General features: G+C 44.2%; 1 protein-coding gene across 2 annotated transcripts in view; it reads right to left on the reverse strand.

Annotated features, from left to right (window-relative positions):
* Positions 1 to 1974: 1974 nt before the first annotated feature.
* PAN3 (poly(A) specific ribonuclease subunit PAN3) overlaps positions 1975 to 22432 on the reverse strand; it is a 48774-nt gene continuing 28316 nt past the window's right edge. The window contains exons 14-19 of one of the 2 annotated variants that reach the window (XR_011319428.1): positions 21073 to 21212; positions 8407 to 8536; positions 8183 to 8247; positions 6813 to 6951; positions 3536 to 5472; positions 1975 to 3467 (exon numbers count right to left, since the gene is read on the reverse strand). Coding sequence is in view for 1 of the 2 variants with exons in the window: in XM_069759030.1 (XP_069615131.1) it covers positions 5332 to 5472; positions 6813 to 6951; positions 8183 to 8247; positions 8407 to 8536; positions 21073 to 21212 (615 nt within the window). In the remaining variant the exon portion in view is untranslated. Of the gene's footprint in view, positions 5473 to 6812; positions 6952 to 8182; positions 8248 to 8406; positions 8537 to 21072; positions 21213 to 22432 lie in introns of both variants that reach the window. The other variant, XM_069759030.1, reaches the window with a different exon arrangement.

Consider the following 22432-nt stretch of genomic DNA (forward strand, 5'->3'; position numbering starts at 1 on the left):
GAGAAAGGATACTTTGCTTCAAGAGGCCTCTGTCCTGTGAAGCGTTTGTGGTCGGTCCCTGTGCCGATTAACTATGGCCCGAAACTCAGCCGGCTGAATAGCAAATGCCTTATGAGTTTAGTCCTCTTAAAGGACACTGTTTGATCTGGAGCAGAGCCGGAAACTTCCTCATCCTCTTCCTTAAGTCTGTATGGCAGCATCAATCAGCGAAGCCACAGTTTTCTGAAAATCTGGTGAACTCAGATCTAAGGAACCATCAGATTCACATTTGCTACTGACCTCTGGAGGAGAGCAAGAAACTGAGCTCTCAGGTGACAAGGCACGTGTCTACTCGGGAGACATGCTACAGATAAGTTTTCTAGGCGCCTGTAGGCTTCTAGAGTGCTTTCGGCCCCTGCTGACTGCTCCCGCCTTGGGGAGGATCCATCTACCTCAGTCCTGCAAATGCTCCAGTCCCCTGAAGGATCAGAGGGATTCAGTCGCTTTGGCCAGAGAAGCCATAGATTGAGACAGTGTCAAAGCCCACTCAGGGGGACTAAGTACAGTGGGCTCCGTGGCAGCAGAGGGCTCCTGAGCGCATTTGGAGTCAGGCATTGCAGAACAGCAAACTGAGCCTTAGGAAACGCAGACTGGTAGGAGCATGAAGTAAAGAGATTGCCATAGTCTTGTTAGACTTTTTAGATGCCTTAGAAGGGTACATCATGTACCCTTCTATGTGGCCCTATGATGATAGGTACTGCTGAAAAGGGTTACTCCTGGAAAGGGTTACAGCAGGGAGGATGTATATAGCTGTGCTCCCTTACCCAGATCTGGGTCCCCCACTCCTCCTTTGTGGCTCGCCAGCTGCGTAGCCCCTGGGCTGTGAACACCTGCTGCCAGGATCCTGGTGGCAGTCTATGTCCTGAGGTGGTCGTGGAGGGGAGAAAGATGGCCATCGAGAATATCAGAGGCACTTCTTGTTCTGCGTGAGAAGCGACAGGAAAGGTAGGCGGAACCTCCGCAGCACATCATTGTGTGGGCAGAAATGGGGGTGGGGTGGGGTGGGGGGGGGGTTTGCGGCCTAGTAAGTGACCGAAGCCGGGGACTACATTTGCAGCGCCAATGCAGGAAAGGGCCATATGCCGATGCGGAAGAGGAAACATTGAGGCAACACTCCCATGTGCTCGTCTTTTAAGGGTGCGGGGAGATCGGTGTCCTTGAAAGGACCTGTTGCCCCCCCAACAAGACAAAAAAAAAAAAACAAAAAAAAAAAAAAAAAAAAAAACAGCCCAGGCATGGCATCCCACCTCGCAGGAGAGGATGATACGGAGAGGCAACACTCCCCACGCTTGCCTGTTGCTGGTTCGGGGAGATCGGAACCTTGAAATGATCAGTCACCCCTTCATTCCACTTTGAAAATTTAAAAAATTGGTTAAAAAAGGTAAAAATAAAACAAGGAGCTTTCAGTCTGAATAGCAGGCCCGTGTGCCTCCTACGGACACCAAGTAAGAACTGGTTCTCCTGGAGCCAGCATGAGGGTGTATACTGCAGAGGAGGAGCTAACTTTTTTGTGTTAACTTAGTGTCTGCAACATACACCCATGGTCTGTGTCCCCCAATGAGATGGAGGTTTTTTGTTTTTTTTTCTTAAACCAGGACATAAGAAAAACACAAGAGCCATTGGATTTGAAAATGTTCATAAACCCATATACCAGTGTTAGACATTTTGGCCCCAATTAATCCTTTGCAGGTATTTTTATTTATTTTTTAAAAGGTCTGGCATTAAAAATGGCACCCTGAAGTCATCAAAATGGCAATGTGATTCATGAACTTAACATGCAAAGTGCAGCAATAATGAAAAACCTCTGTATATTAGCCCTGTATCTAAATATTCACATGTCGGCTATGCGTACCCATGTTTGAGGTGCAGTAGTTACCATGGACCCATTAAATGAGGGGGAAACAGATTGCATCACTAAAGAGAACAAAAACGAGCCTTATTTCTTGTATCCTTTATTAAAAAATACTGCTGTACATGTGAAAACAAAAAGAAAAAAAAAAGTGACATACAGGAAACATTTTTTATGAGGTGTCTGACAATACAGGATTCACTTTAGGGCAAATAAAAATATGTACCATTCAGTCATATTTACACACCAGAACGAAAAATGTTACATGTGTACAAAAACTGTAGAAGAAAACTTATGCGACTGGTTTTGTGTGCTTTTATTTCTGCAGAAAGAATGATCTTTAATCCCCATCACCAGGTGTGTGTTTGGGAAGCATGCCAGGGATTTTTTTTATTTAGTTTTGCATTTTAATTAAGAAAAAAATATATATATATTATACGTCCATACAATACCTGTACAAGGCCATAGACTAGTGCTTGAAAAAGTTTCTGCAACTTAAAAAGTGCATGCGTTACTAGACCACCAATTTTCTTTTCCTTAAATTTAGTTGTTTTTTGTCAGTTTTTCTTTAACATTTTATAATCAAATCCTGAGATTGAGTGACCCAAAAGTACGGAGGGTAGAAAGAAAAATAGTAGGACCCAAATAAGTTGAATACCCCCCACCCTCCATAATATTGCAAGTGGTCTGCTGGTCTAAGGTTGATGTGAAACCCCACACTGGTCCCCAGGGGACCTAAACAAAACAAAAAACACTTAGTTACATAAACCTGATCCCCTTGTCCTATGCAATGCGGAGCATGTATTTTTATTGTTTTTTTAAACACTTTCCAGTATTGATAGAAGACTTCCTCTGATGAGGAGGGAAGGGCAGGAACCATGTATGTTTGTACATGCATGGCCAACAATTCAATGCAAGGAGAAAAAAAAATAAATAAAAGCGTCGCTTATAAATTAAGCATATTTTTCAAGAGTACAAGTACTGGTTTTGTACAAAAAAAGTTGCAATATGATTTGTCAAAAAACAGCTGCTTTTCTTCATACACACAAGCTAATGATAAAACACATTTCTTGCTTAAACCACCCCTCCCACAGTGGCAAGGGGTTAATCATCCTTAGAAAAGTTAAGTGTGGTAAGAATTGTCTTTAGCCGCAATAGAGGAAAGGAAATGTGTGATGTATATATGCAAGGCAATAGATGTGCATGTTTCTGTATGACTGAGAAACACCTCTCTATTTTATGGATGCATGTGTATGTAGGAATGCTTGTAAGAAAGTATGTATGTTTGTAAGTGCGTGTGTACCTCTATGCAATTCTATGTATAGATCAGTGTGTACATACAGATATACTAGCAAATATATGTATGCATTTGTGAATGTCTACTTATATATGTATGCCTGTTAGTATGTGTCCATGAAGGTCGGCTTATATGAAAGTATATGTGGGTGCAGGTGTGTATATATAGATATACATGACTGCTTTTAGGATTTACAAGTATGGATGCATGTATGCTAACAAGCCACTATACTTGCAGGTCAGGTATATGGTTATGTAAACCTGTATGCAGCTGTGCCCTAGCCTGCCGACCCCCTGGTATGCAACTGTGCCCTAGCAGCTGCACCCCCTGTTCTGCAACTGTGCCCTAGCCTGCCGACCCCCTGGTATGCAACTGTGCCCTAGCCTGCCGACCCCCTGGTATGCAACTGTGCCCTAGCCTGCCGACCCCCTGTTATGCAACTGTGCCCTAGCCTGCCGACCCCCTGGTATGCAACTGTGCCCTAGCCGCTGCACCCCTGGTATGCAACTGTGCCCTAGCCGCGGCACCCCCTGGTATGCAACTGTGCCCTAGCCGCGGCACCCCCTGGTATGCAACTGTGCCCTAGCCGCGGCACCCCCTCCCCACGGTATGAAACTGGTACAGCCCGCCTCCCCTGTATGCAAGTCTATTAGTATATATGTGCACACATGAATAGTTGCATGGAAGTACAACTGCATGTAAGCATGTCCGCTAGTAATGAAAACCTATGTGCATGTATTAACTTGATGTATGAAGTTACGTGGGTATATTTTTATTTTCCCTAGGTGTACACACATTGAATGCAGTTTAAGTTGCATGTTTTTCTCGAAATGCAAGATCCGCTTTAGGGTTTTAAAGCAAAAAAAAAAACAAAAAAAAACAAACAAAAACAAATTGACAGCTGAGAAGCAGTAGAGGCTCAAAGACTTCTCCAAATAATACAGATTATGAGAATAATTAAAACTGAAGTCAACGCATATACTGAAACTTCACAAGAGTCTTTCCGGTAGTTTTGGAACTTCTCGTACTCCATTCCGCATTGTATGATGTAGCATTTTGGATCATTAAAATATATCCATATTAAGTGCCAAAAAGAAAAAGGTTTAGTCAGTTCTTCTAAATATTTGGCAGTCTAACAGGCTTTTTTTCCCCCCTCTTTTTATACTAATAAATTCATGGGATAATTGGGGCCACAGCTTTATAGGTAAGAAAACGATGAGGGGAGACATCTAAAACAATACTTTCAAATAAAGATTGTCCATAAAGCGCCAAAGATCCTGGCCCCAGTTTTTACTAAGTTATTCTTAACAGTGTCTCCATATCCAGTGTAACATACCCTAGTGAAGGAGGTTTTTTGACTTGACGAAGAAAAGGTTTGGTAGATATTCCTGAAATTTGTGGCCATTACTACAATAGAAAAAAAAAATAAAAATTATAGGAAACGTTTTGCATAAGCAGAAAATTGTCTATATAACAGGTGGCGGCTGGTTGTGTTTTTACAGGTTACAAAAATAAACTTGAGGTCCATGAATGGTTGTAATCGTGCGCACTGACCCCAGAGATGAACGCCTCTTGGTACATGGATGGCTCCCATCTACCTTCACAAGCCAGTATGCCAAAGCTTGCATCCTACACAATTCTCCGAAAAAGGTTAAAGTTGAAGGGGGAAGGGGGGGAAAAAAAAAAAAAAAAAATATGCAGGCTCTACAGAGCGAGACAACCAGGACACAAGCGATTCACAACTTCAGAATTTGAGAAGATGAAACGGTGTCCCTGAAGAATAAGTTCTTAGGAAAAAAAAATATATAAAAATTCCCTTAAGTGTCAGAAAAATCTTCAAAAAAAAAAAAAAAAGTAGTGCATACAAGTGGAGAAAAAGTAAAATGGAGGAACATCATGCGTGTTCCTAGATTTTTTTTTTTTAAAAAAGGAAAGGATTCTTCACAGATAAAGCCTCCGGGTAACTGAAACGACACATTGTGTTTTCCCTTCAAGTAACAGTGTACCTGACTGAAGTGCAAGCAGCTTTGCTCATCTCCGGTTTTGATTCCCAATAGTGAAATGAGATGACAATGACGACTCAGCTGTAGTGCAATTTGCAATCGGGTTAGTTCCTCAGCAATGTCCTGCATGCTTTCAGCAAATACTACAACTGACCATTCGCTGCCGCTACCAGTTCTTGAAAAGTGTTCTCAAAGCAGCGTTTTAGATCACTGTAAGTTACCACAAGCACGCTCTTCTCGTCCCTGGAGACGAGGCCGATCTTCTCCGGCACGCCGGCGTCTAACTGCAAAGAAATGGGAAAAAGACAAAACAAAAATCAAACAAAACGCTTGTGGTTTTATGTACAACTGTGCTCATATAGAGCAACTACTAAAAGGTGTCCAGATCATCAGATTTTAGCTGCAGTTCCATATCAGCACCGAGACCAAATGCTGTGTGAAAGGGGGCTGATCCTCATTTCAGTAGCCAAGCCAGCCCCCTTCTCTGTATACATCTGTGGCTAAGTTATTTAAACAAGCAGTCCACACTGATGACCCAAGTAACGGTGACCTGGAACCCAAAGCTGGAGGTGGAATTACCAGGACTGACACCAATATCCAAAGATCAGGTAACCCTTGTTAAACCACTTGCGCAGGTATGCCAGTTTATCTTGCCATTTTTAGGACTTTTCCCAAGCTGGACAACCCCCTTTAAATGAGAATTAAAAAGGAAGCCATGTAAATACAGTATGTGCCCCCACAAACCTCCAAGTCTCACACCTGCATAGTGGCAGCAGACCGGCGACGCCGTGCCTTGTTAGCCAGTGAGCCGAGGACGTACAAGTGAAGCCGGCTCCTGCGCATTACATGGCATGTCTGATTCCACTACACTGGAGCAAGACTACGAGCATCGTGTGAATCTATAGACTTCATCCAGATAGAAAAGGTGGCGTTTGAAGGGACTGAGGCAGCACTCACCGCAATCTGGATTCACCCATTGGACAAGACTACACAATTTTACATGCAGTACAGGACAAAACATTCAGAGGTATGCAGGAGCATCCATGAAGATGTACATCATTTTAAAAGGGTGATTGGTGTGGTTTTTAAGCCAGAAAAGGGTGACAGGTCCCCATTAAAGCAGAGATACCAGATAGGAAGACTGCCGATCAGCAGGGATTCATTCTACCGGCAGGAGCCTGAACTTCATACGGAATATTGATATTAGTCATCTAGCAAGAAGTCTGTATTATGCTGGTCTGTTAAAGGAGGATACAGCTGCATCTGAAGGGTAAATCTACTAGGAGACATAGCTGCTTGTAAAGGGTTAAGTCTTAGGCAAAACAAAGCTTTTCATTGTCTGGGTTCTGTGCATGTCTCTTTACAGATTTCTTCTAGCCTCCTCCTACTGTTTCATAATACACAGGAATCTATCAGATTGCATCATATGTATATTCCATTCAGAATGAATGGCAACACAGGAAATCTTTATAAATTAATTGATGATACATTTTAGTTCTTACCAGAAAAGCGACGTCCTTTTTAAAGGTCAGCTCCCTTCCAGGTCTTACTTCCATGGAAGCACCGACTGGCCTATGAGTCCCTACATCAGATACAGTAGCACAGACAACTTGCCATACATTACCTTGTTAAGACAAGAAACAATATGACTGAGGTCAATCCAGGGAGTGCCCGCTTCTGTCACCTGGTGGAAAAGATGATCCCGGAAGAGTTTCAGCAAATACCTGTCCCCCGTTTCTGACCAGGCTGGATCTTTTTGAAATCTGATAAGGGTAAAACATTTTGCAAATATTATTGTATAGGTTTCTCCAAGGAAAAAAAAAAAAAAAGGGGGAACGGAGATTTATCTCTAGGATTCCAGATTAGTACACGAATATTCCCACAGAGTAGTACATGAGGAAGGGGAGAAGTTTAGTTTGTGAAAGAAGTCTTCTCCCCTCTTTACCAATCGTCTGTTTTTCTATACACAACTGCCTGCAAACCACTATAGTGGTCCTCCCCAAGCACAGCGCCGTGTGCCCTCCACTTCCCTTGGTCCGTTTGCCTGCAGCAGTTAAGGTCAGTGCCACCATCAACATGATTTAAGGTGTGCGGCTCACGTAGTCTGACATCAGCGCTGCAGCCAGTCACAAGTAGCAGCGAAGACAACCCTGGACCCAGGGAAGTTAAGTAAAGCTCAGGTTTTCTGCACATTTAACTGTAGTCACATTAGTAAAAAAGGAAAAACCCTCTCACAGCCAATGTCCATTTAGTCTTTCCTGAGCCAGTTTATTTTATTTTTTTATTTGTCCGGACAAATCAATATTATATATACATACACACAAAAATGATTAGTCCCCTTTGGGGACTTGGACCTGCAAAGCTGTCTGACTTTTGCAATATACTGTGATATCACTGTATAACAAGCATTCTCCTTTGAAGCTCATCCACAGGCTATGTTTGAATGGCGCTCTGATGACCAGCACAGATCTCCTAGACACCCGGCTTCCATAGCAAACCACTGGTATCCTATGATCACACCAACACCATTAATGCCGCTGTCAAATTGACAGCAGAATATAACAGGTCAAATACCATCACACCACCTGTAGCACAGCAATTATCACCCCCCGGACCACACACCCATTTCCAACTTGCACCGTACAGGTCAGGCAGATGTATCCAAGGGGATAAAAAGCAATGCTTAGGCATAAAAACTACTTATGAACTAGCTGCAGGAAATCAAATTGGTGAAGTTCAACCAAAATATGAAGATCAGAGATTACTGTCAATATGTTAACACCAAGTAGGTTGTTCATGACCTTCCATATTGTGCAATGGGAAGTGTCAAAATGGGCAAATGTATTACCAGCCAGTTCATCATGCCCACAGAGGAACCATTATTGATATAATTACCAGTGTCATATTCCCTTGTTTGCTTGGTCGTTCGAAAACAAATTAGCTTTGAATTGGAGCACGTCAAAAATGTTCAAACAAACCATAATCACAACTTACTCTGGTCTCTCGTTTATTGTTCCCAATTTGGCCAAGAGTCTAAACAATCGACCGTTCTGTACCTCCTGCAGAAACGCAACGACAATCCGGAGTTAATACTGTGCAAACTACAATGATCACAGAGGCCACAATATTACAAAAATAGAATTCAGACAAGTAGCCATAATGGCAAAATACACGCGAAGGCCCCAAACTTGCCGAGGACGGCTGGAGCAGGGGCTTACCTTGGCCAGGTCCTCCTCTATGATGTCATTCCGCATCTGCGCTGCATCCAATTGAGTATAAAATCTAGCACCAATCATTGGCATGATGTCATTGACACTATGCAGCCGGTTTTGGTCTGTCAGCAAATATCTGTGGACAAATCATGAGCATGGTGAACACAATTACAGGTATGGCCAGCCTACGTAATACCAGCACCTTTGTATAATTTATAAGATCAGCACATTTTATTGTTTATGCAGTTTAAGCTTTAGTTCAACACCAATGGCAAATTCCTCGAGAGGTTGTAATGCCCTCGATCGTGGGACTTTGTGGCAGTGTGTCAGCCCTCACATAGGGAGGACACCTGCACCCATACTGCTGTTTGTGGGAACACCGCTCGCATAGTGACGTATATGTATGGCGCATGTCGGGAAGGCGTTCATGCTAAACCAGCTTCATTTTGCATTTAAGAAGCAAATGAACAGTTAAAAAATAACAATTCTGTGGAAAGGTATGTGCACAGTTCTGGAGTAATGGAGAGTTTTCACAGCACATCTGATATAGTTTTGCAGAGACAACTGATGGAGTGTGGAGACACTAAGGATTTGTCAGCCTTTGCCCTTCTTGCACCTGCCGGGAACACTGCTGTGGGTGCTCTGCCTCCAGAGTAGTGGAATTGACAGCAGGGAGAGAATAAATAAAAAAATATATATTATACACATACACAGTTGTGGCCAAAAGTATTGACACCCCTGCAATTCTGTCAGATAATACAGTTTCTTCCTGAAAATGATTGCAAACAAATTCTGTGTTTTTTCATTTAAGACAGATTCATTTAATCTAATAAATTGTCCTAAAGCCAAATTGGATATAATTCCACACCAAACAAAAAAAAGGGGGTGGACAAAAGTATTGGCACTGTTTGAAAAAATCATGTGATGCTTCTCTAATTTGTGTAATTAACAGCACCTGTAACTTACCTGTGGCACCTAACAGGTGTTGGCAATAACTAAATCACACTTGCAGCCAGTTGACATGGATTATAGTTGACTCAACCTCTGTCCTGTGTCCTTGTGTGTACCACATTGAGCATGGGGAAAAGAAAGAAGACCAAAGAACTGTCTGAGGACTTGAGAAACCAAATTGTGAGGAAGCATGAGCAATCTCAAGGCTACAAGTCCATCTCCAAAGACCTGAATGTTCCTGTGTGTACCGTGCGCAGTGTCATCAAGAAGTTTAAAGCCCATGGCACTGTGGCTAACCTCCCTAGAGGTGGACGGAAAAGAAAAACTGACAAGAGATTTCAACGCAAGATTGTGCGGATGTTGGATAAAGAACCTCGACTAACATCCAAACAAGTTCAAGCTGCCCTGCAGTCCGAGGGTACAACAGTGTCAACTCGTACTATCCGTCAGCGTCTGAATGAAAAGGGACTGTATGGTAGGAGACCCAGGAAGACCCCGCTTCTTACCCAGAGACATAAAATAGCCAGGCTGGAGCTTGCCAAAACTTACCTGAAAAAGCCTAAAACGTTTTGGAAGAATGTGCTCTGGTCAGATGAGACAAAAGTAGAGCTTTTTGGGCAAAGGCATCAGCATAGAGTTTACAGGAGAAAAAAAAAAAAGCCTTCAAAAGAAAAGAACACGGTCCCTACAGTCAAACATGGCAGAGGTTCCCTGATGTTTTGGGGTTGCTTTGCTGCCTCTGGCACTGGACTGCTTGAGCGTGTGCATTGCATTATGAAGTCTGAAGACTACCAACAAATTTTGCAGCATAATGTAGGGCCCAGTGTGAGAAAGCTGGGTCTCCCTCAGAGGTCATGGGTCTTCCAGCAGGACAATGACCCAAAACACACTTCAAAAAGCACTAGAAAATGGTTTGAGAGAAAGCACTGGAGACTTCTAAGGTGGCCGGCAATGAGTCCAGACCTGAATCCCATAGAACACCTGTGGAGAGATCTAAAAATGGCAGTTTGGAGAAGGCACCCTTCAAATATCAGGGACCTGGAGCAGTTTGCCAAAGAAGACTGGTCTAAAATTCCAGCAGAGCATTATAAGAAACTCATTGATTGTTACCGGAAGCGGTTGGTCGCAGTTATTTTGGCTAAAGGTTGTGCAACCAAGTATTAGGCTGAGGGTGCCAATACTTTTGTCTGGCCCATTTTTGGAGTTGTGTGAAATGATCAATGTTTTGCTTTTTGCTTCATTCTCTTGTGTTTTTTCATTTAAGACAAATTAAATGAAGATAATAATACCAAATAATTTGTGTTTGCAATCATTTTCAGGAAGAAACCGAGTATTATCTGACAGAATTGCAGGGGTATCAATACTTTTGGCCACAAGTGAGTGTGTATTTATATATTTGTAGATTGTGAGCCCTCGTGGGCAGGATCCTCTCCTCCTGTACCAGTAGTGACTTGTATTGTTCGAGATAATTGTACCTGTTTTTATTATGTATACCCCTCACATGTAAAGTGCCGTGGAATAAGTGGCGCTATAATATATAAAAAAAAATTTTTATTAGACAGGTAAAGTCTGCACAATTTGGTGGCTCATGTTACCAGTGAATGAAAAAAAAAAAAAAAAAAAAAAAAAAAGTGCGGAAACGCAGTGGTTTACATTCTGCAGCATGTCAATTCTTTGTTCAGATTCTTCAGTGGTTTTACACCTGCTCCAATAGAAAACTGCAGGTGTAAACCCGCAGCGGAATCTGCAATAGAAACCGCGATAAATCCGCAGGAAAAACTGCAGCGGATTTGCACTGCGGATTTATCAAATCCGCTGCAGAAAAAACCGCAGCCCTCACAGATACGTGTGCACATACCCTAACAGTTTAGGCCGGGTGCACGATCCAGAATTGGCAGCACTTCAGACAGCATCTAGAGTGCTGCAGTCTATTGAACGCAGGTGACTGCGTGTGATCTCTGAACCAATATTTCTTGAAATCCCATCCGCTATGCTGTAACATCTGGACGCTGCATAAGTATGCAGCATCCAACCCGCAACAATTCCGAATCATTTTCACATACCCTTATAGTAACAGGGTCAGCACTAATCACAGGTACATCATCCTGGTGAGCAATGGCATGGATTCCTTGATGAAGCACATGCGAAACGTGTGTTCGGGATATCCCTGGGACTTTACACTGGCACTTAATCCAATGAGCAGCTTTACCCATTATATAGACTTTTGTCTTCCTTCGCTTATTAGGCTTCATCCCTTTGAGTATCTAAAGTAATATTCATGGACAGGCTTTCAACACGATCCATCACTGCCAACCTGCAGGGGTTCATTGTTAGCCAGGTTATTGATGTCTGCAGTAATCACAGGTACACTTACTATACATAGTCATTAACTTTCAATGTTTTCGGTGGGAGCAGTTCACACGTTATTTCGGATTTTTATTTTCTGGTAACATGAGCCCCCTAATTGTTTAGTGACTTTAGTTGTACAAATTACTATTCCTCCCAGGTTTTTTTTCTTGGATCCCGTTTGGGTACACATGCCTTACCTTTTATTTGCATTGTCTTGTATTTTAATCTAATATGTCAATAAATGTATTTTTTTATTTCATGAATATAGTACGGTCTTGTAAATATGGCTTAGAGTTTATTCTTGAGTGATTTTGTTTAGGAGGGGCCATGCATCTATAAAAGGTAACATGCTCCTAACCAAATTAACTTTATACAGGTCTAAGAATTATATTGTATTCATGGACATACTGCAATTAAAAGGTTATTTGGCGACCAAGCACTCCTAATTTCATCCCTTTAGAAAGTGTGACATGTAAGCAGAAAAGCACAATGTGGAGACAAAACCCAATTTAACACTGATTAAAGAAAAAAAAAAGAAAAAAAAAAAATTCTCTGAATTAGCAGGTTTGCTAGTCCTTAGTGGTCTGCTGCCAGGTAGTCCTCCACATTCATGGGCTCTGTATACCCCCACCACTGCATAGGCAGAAAGCTGCCAAATCATTGGTGGAGGTAGGGTTATACAGGGCTCATTAATATGGAGAACTACCCGTCAGCAGGTTTACTAGTCCTTTAGCAATAATCTGCTGATAAAAACGGGATTTTATAAAACCTCAGCAACTGATATTGGATGGATTAACACCAAATTTAGATAAGAGAAAAAAAAAAAAAAAAAAAAAAAAAAAAAAAAAATAGAAAGAGGGGGGGGGGCCTATAAAGAATATAATGCCGTCTGCAGGAAATGCAGAGCAAGCATTAGAAGAGCTAAATGATTTAGAAGAGCTAAATGAAGAGCCATGGAATAAATGGCGCTATAAAAATGTATAATAATAATAATAATAATAATAATAATAATAATAAAGATTTCTAAAGGAGACAGGAATAAAAAAGGGATTTTTGGTACTCACCGTAAAGTCTTTCTTGGAGCCTTCATTGGGGGACACAGATAACCGTGGGTGTATGCTGCTGCTGGGAGGCTGACACTATGCAAAAAGGAAAACGAACAATAGCTCCTCCCCAGCAGTATACACCCTGACAGGCACTGAGCATCCCAGTTGGTGGAAAAAAAAAAAAAAAGCAGTAGGAGAAACAACCACAACTTAAAAACACATGCGTTCCAACTCAATCGGGGCTTGTAGGCCCAAAAACGGTACCAGGAACAAATAACCAGGGAGGGTGCTGTGTCCCCCAATGAAGGCTCCAAGAAAGATTTTACGGCGAGTACCAAAAATCCCTCTTTATCGCTTCATTGGGGGGACACATAACCGTGTGACGTCCAAAAGCAGTCCCAGAAAAGGGTGGGTAGAAAGGAAACGAGAAAAGGTCTAAGGTCGGCCGGTGTGCGACCGCAACCTGCATTACCTTCCTACCAAAACCTGCATCTGATGAGGTCTGGGTATGAACCCTGTAGAACCTCGTGAACGTATGCAAAGACAACCAGGTGGCAGCCTTGCAAGCTGAGGCATGGTGACGAACAGCCCAGGAAGCACCGACCGCTCTGGTGGAGTGGGCCCGTACCCCAGGAGGGGGCTGTGTCTCGCGAGCACAGTAGGATTCCGTTATAGCAGAACGAATCCAGCGAGAAATTGGATTTGGAACGCTTGAAGGCCTTTCCGGCAACCCTCAGCAATGACCGAGTCGGATTTGCGAAAATGGGCAGTTCTAGAAAGATACATCCGAATGACCCTGACAACGTCAAGCTTCTGAAGAGACTTCTCCAAGGGGTGAACAGAAGGGCAAAAAGGAGGAAGAATGATATCTTCTGATGTGGAAAGTGGAAACCTTGGGAAGAAACTCGGGGACAGGTCTTAGAACGACCTTGTCCTGATGAAGACTCAGGAAAGGGGGAGCAGCAGGATAATGCTGCCAACTCGGAAACTCTTCTAATTGCAGTTATGGCAATGAGGAAGGCCACCTTCCAGGAAAGAAAGGAATAAGACGTTCTGAAGCGGTTCAAAAAGGAACAGTCTGAAGGGCACTGAGAACCAAATTAAGGTCCCAAGGTTCCAGCGGAGGACAAAAAGGAGGAGCAAGATGAGCAACTCCTTGCAGAAAGGTCTTCACTTGAGAGATGGAAGCCAAGTCCCTTTGGAAAAGAAATGGACAAGGCAGAAACTTGACCCTACCTGATATATATATATATATATATATATATATATATATATATATTTTATACCTTCCAGTACCTGTGGTAAATGCGAGAAGCAGCTGGCTTCCTGGCTCTGATCATGGTCTGTATGATCAGACTCACTAAGAACCGTGGCCACAGCCATGCCGTTAAATGCAGGGACTGAACTCTGGTGGAAGAGTGGGCCCTGTGAGAAGATCTGGGCGGTCTGGGAGTCTCCAAGGGGTATCCACGAGCGTGTTGATGAGCTCTGCGTACCAGGGGCACCTTGGCCAGTCTGGAGCTATGAGTGACTGGAATCCCCTCTAACTATCTTTACTACCCTTGGGATCAAGGGGAGAGGGAGAAACAGGTAAGGAAACAAACTGCGGCCATAGGATTACCAGGGCGTTGTGGCTGATGGCCAGAGGATCCCAGGATCTGGCCACGAATAAAGGAACCTTGTGGTTCATCAGAGACGCCATGAGGTCGATGTCTGGGGTGCCCCAACGAAGACAAATCTGGTCGAATACTGAGGGATGGAGAGACCACTCGCCCGCAGCCAGGCCCTGGTGGCTGAGGAAGTCGGCTGCTCAATTTTCAACCCCTGGAAAGTGGACAGCTGAAATGACTGGAACGTGACGTTCCACCCAATGAAGTATCTTTGCTGCTTCTGCCATCACCTGACTGCTGACCGTCCCGCCCTGGTGGTTTAAGCACGCCACGGCCGTGGCATTGTCTGACTGGATGCGGACGGGACGACCCGCCAGGAGTGATTGCCAGTGGAGTAGGGCAAGGAAGATTGCTCTGATCTCCAGTAAGTTGATAGGAAGAAGAGCCTCCTGAGGGGTCCAGCAACCCTGCGCTTTGAGATTTCGGAAGACCGCTCCCCAACAGAGCAGGCTGGCATCTGTGGTGATGACCTGCCACTGAAGCGGAAGGAAAGACCTCCCTCTGAGGAGCAATGAAGACCGGGTTCACCAGGTCAGTGACTGCCGAATGTGGCGAGGCAGACGAATGGGGCGGTCCAGTGAGGTTGTGGATCTGTTCCAAGTGGAGAGAAGAAACAGTTGGAGGGGGATGGGTGTGGAATTGGGCAAAGGGAACGGCCTCCATGGAGGCAACCATCTTTCCCAGGACTGCCATGCAGAACCGAAGCGAACGAGGAGCTGGGTGTTTGAGAGATCGGGCTGCCTTGCAGAGACCGGAGAACTTGTCCAGTGGGAGGAAGACCCGAGCCAAGTTTGTGTCGAATTCCATGCCCAGGAAGGACAAACGCTGGCAGGGAATCAGAGGACTTGTCCCGGTTGATGATCCAGCTGAGGCGAGTCAGTGTCCAGAGAGATCTGGTCTCGATGAGATGAACCCTTGATCAAAAGATCATCCAGGTAGGGGATGATGTGTATCCCCTGGAAAAAAGGATGGCCATGACCTTGGTGAAGACCCTGGGGGCCGACGCCAGGCCGAATGGGAGGGCCGCGAATTGGTAGAGCTCTTCCTGGATTGCAAACCGAAGGTACCTCTGGTGCCGTACGCAGATAGGAACATGAAGGTACGCATCCTGAATGTTCACCAAGCACAGGAACTCCCTGGGCTCCCTGGCGGCAATCAGACCGCAAGGACTATCCTGAAGTGGTGGAGTCGAACATGGCAGTTCAAAAACTTGGCAGAATTGGGCAAGGGGGAACCGTCCTTCTTGGGGACTACAAAGAGGTTCGAGTAGAACTCTGAAAAACGCTTGTTTGAAGGGACAGAACGACTACGCCAGCTGTGACCAGGGAAGAGAGGGCCTGAAGAAAACCGGGCAGTTGAGACGGTTGCCTTGGTGGACGAGAGAGGAAGAAATGATTTTCCGGAAGGGAAGAAAATTCGATCTTGTAACCGGAGGTAACCATCTCTCTGACCCAGGTGTTGCTGACTACCGACAACCAGGTGTCCCGGAAGGAAAGAAGTCTGCCTCCCACCCTGGAAATCATTCCAGGTGGGGGCAACTCACTTAGAAAGAAATCTATTGGAACGGGAGCCAGAGGGCCTGAAAGGCTGGCTCTTAGTTCTCCATCTGGGGGCTGGCTTGTAAGAGGGTCTCCTCCGCTCTCCTGAAGCGGAAGGTTGCTCCTGCTGGGAAGAGGAGTCAGAGGTCCGAAATTGACAAAAGTGCCTAAAAGGCCTAGGGCCCTTCTTGTTGAAGAAAAGTCTTGGTCTAGACTGAGGGAGGGAAGTACTTTTTTCTCCAGTGGCATCAGAAATGATCTGGTCTAACCGAGAGCCAAAGAGTTTGGAACCCTGAAAGGCTAGGTTGGTGAGAGACTTCTTAGAAGTTGTATCTGCGCTCCATGCTTTAAGCCAAAGGATGCGGCGTATAGCAATGATGTTGCCACTTGCCCTTGCAGAGCAGGCTGCTGCATCCAAGGAGGCAGCCAAAACGTATTTGCCCACGTGACCAATCTGGTCTGCCAAATCAGCCAGTTCCTGTGGGGATCCAAAGCCAAAATGCCTCGAAGAATCTTGGCCCAGGCGGAAATAGCCTTTGCCACCCAAGTGGAGGCAAAACTGGGGCAGAGGGAAGCTCCTGATGCCTCGAAAGCTGATTTGGCTAGAGTCTCAATCTGTCTGTCCGTAGCGTCTTTAAGAGACGCACCGTCTGGTAAGGACAGGACCATCTTTGATGAAAGACGGGAAACCGGCGGGTCCACCTTTGGCGATTCTGCCCATTTGGCAAGAAGGTCAGCACTAAAAGGGTATAATACGTCCTGGTGTTTTCTTCCTGGGAAACGCTTCTCAGGATGTTCCCAGTGCTTAGACAGGATAGACTCAAATTTCTCGTGATTGGGAAAGGAGCGAGAAGGACGCTTGACCAGTTTGAAGGAGACAGAAGGATCCTGTGAGGGAACTTGGTCCTGTTTAAGAGTTTGGGAGATTGTCTGTATGCCGGACGTCTGGTCAGAGTCAGACCTGGACTGGGAATCTATGTCCAACCCAAGGTCCTCCTCCGAAGAGGGGAATTGGGAAGAGGTGAGCAGCTTGGGAACTGCTGAGGGACCCAGAGAGCTGGAAGAGGAGCCAGACAGGGACCTCTTTCTAGAATGGCCGGCGCGTTCTTCTGAGGGTCGATAACAGGTGCGTGCGACTCGCCATGAGACGGTCGGAGCACTGGTGGCTGTAGATAGATGCGGAAGACGTTCAAGCGCCTGGACCAGAGATTGGGATACTTTAGTCAAGTCGGAGACTGACTGAGACAGCAACAGCCCACTCTGGGAGAGTGCACTCATCCCAAGGTTCGGAAGCTTCCTGCGGGGCAGACATGGTAGGTGGACTGCAGGATTGGCAGAAGGGTGACGACTGACCTGCTGACCACTTTCTTGCAGCGTGAGCAAGCGTAATGAATGATGGTGGGTTTGGAAACAGAAGCCCCAATAAAGTTGGACATATGTAGGCTGTGAGCTTATAGTAAGGAAGAAAAAAAAAAAAAAAAGAAAAGATGGAAAGCGCTGCCTGTGTAAGTCTAAACTACTGCAGTGCTGCCTCCTGCAGGGGAGGATGCTAGGGTACGGATGAGAGTCTACTGTACAAGAAGGAAAGGGCTGCAGCCAAGCTGGTATTTGTGCCCCCTGAGCGGTGTGGCGTCTGGATAGGAAGCAGAAACCAAGATGGAGGCAAGAATAGAGGCCTCATGGGGAAGGGGTGAGTGGATAAGCGCACAGCCAATGACCGGTAAGAGAAAGAAAACCCCCGATAGGTCCAGCGGTAGAAGGGGGGTGAAGCTGCATTAAAATATCGCTGGGTGCCAAGAATACGCAGGCGATTAGGAGGTGTGGCCGATTGGCCCGAACTGAGGTAAAGTGAAAGTAAAAAAAAAAAAAAAGAGAAGCCGCGGCGCCGATGATTTACTAGAGCCTGCGCGCATGGAATAGACGGCAGGCAGCGCAGACAGGTCCAGGGGAGGGAAGGGATCCCGTGTAATTCAAACAATCCCCTTCCCCCCCGGTATATCTTCATTACCTTGATCTTCAGCTCTGTATGGTGAGGGTCGGCCAGGGGCCCAAGGGAAGGCAGGGACGCTGGAGAGTAGAACCCTCTTCCAGGAGACTGCATCAACCCCCTTATGGAAAAAAGGGGGAGGGTCACCACTGGTGACTACCGTCTCCCTCTCAGTTATGTCCGAGGAGAGGGGTGAGGAGGAAATTCGGCAAGGACCGGCCACCAAGCTCACCCTGAGGCACCAATGAAGGCGCAGGGGAGAAATGTCCTGCCAGCAGGCCTGAGTGTTGCGATGCAGGTGACACCACAATGCTAGCTCAGCTGCTAATAATGGGAAGGCAGAGTGAATCAACACCCTGATTCCCTTACCAGTTGAATCTGGAAAACAAAACAATCAGTAAAAAAAAACAAAAATGATTAGCTGCGCATCTGGGAGATCCAGGTCTGCCTCCTTCAGACACTAAGCACAAACTGGGATGCTCAGTGCCTGTCGGGGGTGTATACTGCCAGGGAGGGGCTATTCCTTTCCTTTTTGCATAGTGTCAGCCTCCTACCAGCAGCATACACCCACGGTTATCTGTGTCCCCCAATGAAGATTTTTTTTTTTTTGGAGGAGGAGGCATGTCAAACGCAGAAGAAAAGTCAAAGATGCTAAAGGAAGAGGTCTACAGGATGAAGGTGAAGAGGTCAAATTTATGCTGAGAAAGACAAACTTAAGATTCATTTTTTGCAGATGTTTTCTCTGATCTTCATGGTGCCATCAAAGATATAAAATAATTCACACTATCTATAAACAGATAGATGGTGAAGGAAGACTTCGCTAATTTACAGGAATTTCTCTCTCCTGGTCCAGATGAATTACATCCTAGGGTACTGAAAGCATTTGCAGAGGAAATTGCAGAAACTTTGCAAACCACTAGCCAGAAACTTTGAAAACTCCTAGAGAACAGGAGAAGAGGAAAGATGGATCCAGAAGATTCCAGGCCAGTGAGCCTTACTTCTATACCAGGAAAGATCTCTGAACAAATTATTAAAACAGCATGGATGCAAGTACTTGGATAAATATACAGTAACTAACCAGAGCCAGCATGGGTTTGTTTGTAGCGAACAAGTCATGCCAGACTTATCAGCTTTCCTTCTATGATGGAATCACTGACTGCGTCCATCAGGGAAATGCGGTAGATATAGTATATCTTGACTTCACAATCTCATACTGTCCTTATTGGAAAAAAAATGACCAAGTACGGGATTGACAAGGCTATGGTTAGGTAGAGTCATAACTGGCTCAGTGATCGTACCCCAAGAGTGGTAATAAATGGTTGCACATCTAGAAGTGTTTCAAGTGGGGTACCACAAGGCTCTGTCCTGGCCCCAGTGCTAACATTTTTATAAATTATCTAGATAAGGAAACTGAAGGCAAACTAATCAAAGTTTGCAGACAATGAAAAAAACAGGAGGGATAACTAGCACTAGAGAAAAAAAAAAAATTCAGAAGAATCTAGATAAGCTTGAACGGGCAGTGACTGATAAATACCATTCTAACAGGGAGAAAGGCAGTATTCTACATCTGGGCAAGAAAAAAAAAAAAATAAGATTACAGATGCATAGAGTCTAGATCAGATGAAGTAATTATCCCACCCACTCCTGCTTGGTCAGGCCTCAACTGGAATACTGTGTCCAATTCTGGGCACCACAAAAAAAAAAAAAAACCCAACCAGGAGCAAGTTCAGAGAAGAGCTACTAGGATGGTGAGCAGACTCCAAACTATGTCCTACAAGGAACAGTTAAAGGATCCGGGAATCTTTAGCTTGCAAAAAAAGAAGGCCAAGAGGAGACTTAATAGCTGTCTAAAAATATCTAAAAAGAGGTCAGTGGTGAGGGATCATCGTTATTTTCACTTGCACATTGAAACACGAGAAGTAATGGGATGAAACTGAATGGGAGAGGATACAGATTAGATATTAAAAAAAAAAAAAACACTGACAGGGAGGGTGACCAATGAGTGGAGCAGGCTACAACGAGAGGTAGCAAGTTCTCCTTCAATCGAAGTCTTCATACAGAGGCTGTCAGATGGTTTAGTGAATTCTTTTTGAGCAGGGGGGGTTGGACACGATGACTCTGGAGGTCTGGTTTAGTTCTAATTTATGAAATTGCTGGCAACAGTTTGCGTCTCCACATTATGCTGCTCTCAGATTAAGTGGAAGAAACCTGGTGACAGATTCCCTTTAAATATTAATCCTTGTTTTGTTGCAGCACTGAAAACAAGTGATCAGGGGAAACAGGATAGCTTCAGAGAACCTGGACAAATATTGGGTTGTTCGCAGCCTGGGAATAAATCTGTACGGACTACTATCACAACAGGGCACTGCATTTCAGGATAATTACAACCTATGTGGTAGGATGATAAAACTTGAGGCGAGAAAAGAACCCGTTAACCATCAGGTTCCGAAGTTCTCCAAAGTGTATAGCAATTGTTAACATAACTAAGTCCTAGGATTAAATTCACTAATATTAGGCATTAAATACAGTTTGTTAATGGAGCAATCTTAGAGAATATATATATATATATATATATATATATATATATATATATATATATATATATATATATATATATATATATATATAACAGTGTTTATAACTTTGGTTTAGCTGCAAAAAAGAAGAAGAGTGGTCTTATGTAATATGTTGTCAACCCAAACACCGAAACTGAAGGGTTTCTATGCAGTTAGAAATGGGGAACTCACAAAAGTTCTACTTCCCTTTTGAAGTTTCCATATAGAAGGCATCATTTACACTTAAGTAATTTATGGCGGCCTGATTAGATCTAATCTTCTTCGTAGTGCCTTATAGAATATGCTACACATTGTGCTTCTATACACTATGAATGCACAGTAGTCAGACAATACAAAGACTGCCATCAGCACCATGGACCACAGTGTAAAAACTACAGATCAAATGTTGTTGTTCAATGCCATGATGAAATGCCATGCTTTTTTCACAACGCTTTGTACTGTGACTGCATCACAGTACAAAGCGTTGTGAAAAAAACATGGCAAGTCAAAAACATGACATGACAACTGCTAACCACTGAAACGATCATTACAATGTTATGGAGGTGTCAGCCTTACAAGATTAGATTTTTCAGGTCAGAGGAATAGTTGATGTTCACAAGTTCCATCGCCTTTTGCAGGTTTTCCCGTTGGATTCCAGCCAAAGAATTGCACGATAACGCCAACACAACTTTCCCGAGGGAGATCAGATCCGCTTGCTAAAAGCAAGAAATAAGTGATAAAAAGCAGTTAACAAGACAGGCAATGAATGCATAGTCTTATCTAGGGTCATTCATATGAATGGGAGCAAGTATGAGAGTCTCGTGTCAGTACTGTGCGTGCTATCAAAAAGACATTTCCTATATCTGAAATATAAAGTGGCTGCACATGAGCAACAACCCTATAGGGGCTATCCCATAAACATACATCACTGGCCCACAGTTAAGAGAAATGCAAGTAATAGTGACTGGCCGCTGAAACACTGATCTCAGGGAAGAGCCCCACATTTTCCTGAGTGAATTAAGTTATGGTTCATTAAAAGCTTATGGGAAATTTTAGACCTTGACCGCAGCAGGGTCGCATCTGCTCAGCTTGGGTCCTCTCTGGAGATAACACCGAGGGCTTCAGCATCTGACTCCCAGTGATCACACATCTATCCTGCGATTAATCCTGTTTATGGGCACTCAAATGTTAAGAGGGGGAACAGTTTTTCTGCAACGGTCCCAGACATATTAAAGCATATCCATTTATTTGTATTCTTACTGGGAAAGCTCCCCTTCAAAAAACAGACAGCGACCAATATGGAAACTAAAGGCATTACAGCATATCTTTAGTAAGCTTAATAGAGTTACTAGAACGCGTCAGCTCACTATAGGACACCGAAATCCAAAATATGCTTAAATGGGGGAAAAATTACAAGAGGCAATGCCGACTGCAAGATGCTGGACAGTGAAACTGTAGAGTTGTTTGTGATGCCCATGTCCAGAAGTATGCCCAAATTAACTGATCAGCACATGGATAAATTAAAACAGATACCACCTCTCGTGTCTCCCCTTTTCCTCATAGTTTGTAAGCTTGCGAGCAGGGCCCTCATTCCTCCTGGTATCTGTTTTGAACTGTATTCCTGTTATGCTGTAATGTCTATTGTCTGTGCAAGTCCCCTCTATAATTTGTAAAGCGCTGCGGAATATGTTGGCGCTATATAAATAAAAATTATTATTATTATTATTATTATATATGAGCAGGCTTTTCAAGCATGTCTTGGATTTGACATCTGTAGTGACGGTTGGGCAGAGCCGTGGTTATAAAGGCAACATCAGGCGGCACAATCGCACCTAGTGTATTAGGAGACGTCCCAGGCTCATTAGATGTGGTCACAAGCACTGCTTTTAGTAAAGGAATATACAGTAAAAATCGTGCATGTGAATTCAGCTTTATT

Source organism: Ranitomeya imitator, chromosome 3 (assembly GCF_032444005.1).
Source record: "Ranitomeya imitator isolate aRanImi1 chromosome 3, aRanImi1.pri, whole genome shotgun sequence".
Taxonomy (NCBI): Eukaryota; Metazoa; Chordata; class Amphibia; order Anura; family Dendrobatidae; genus Ranitomeya; species Ranitomeya imitator.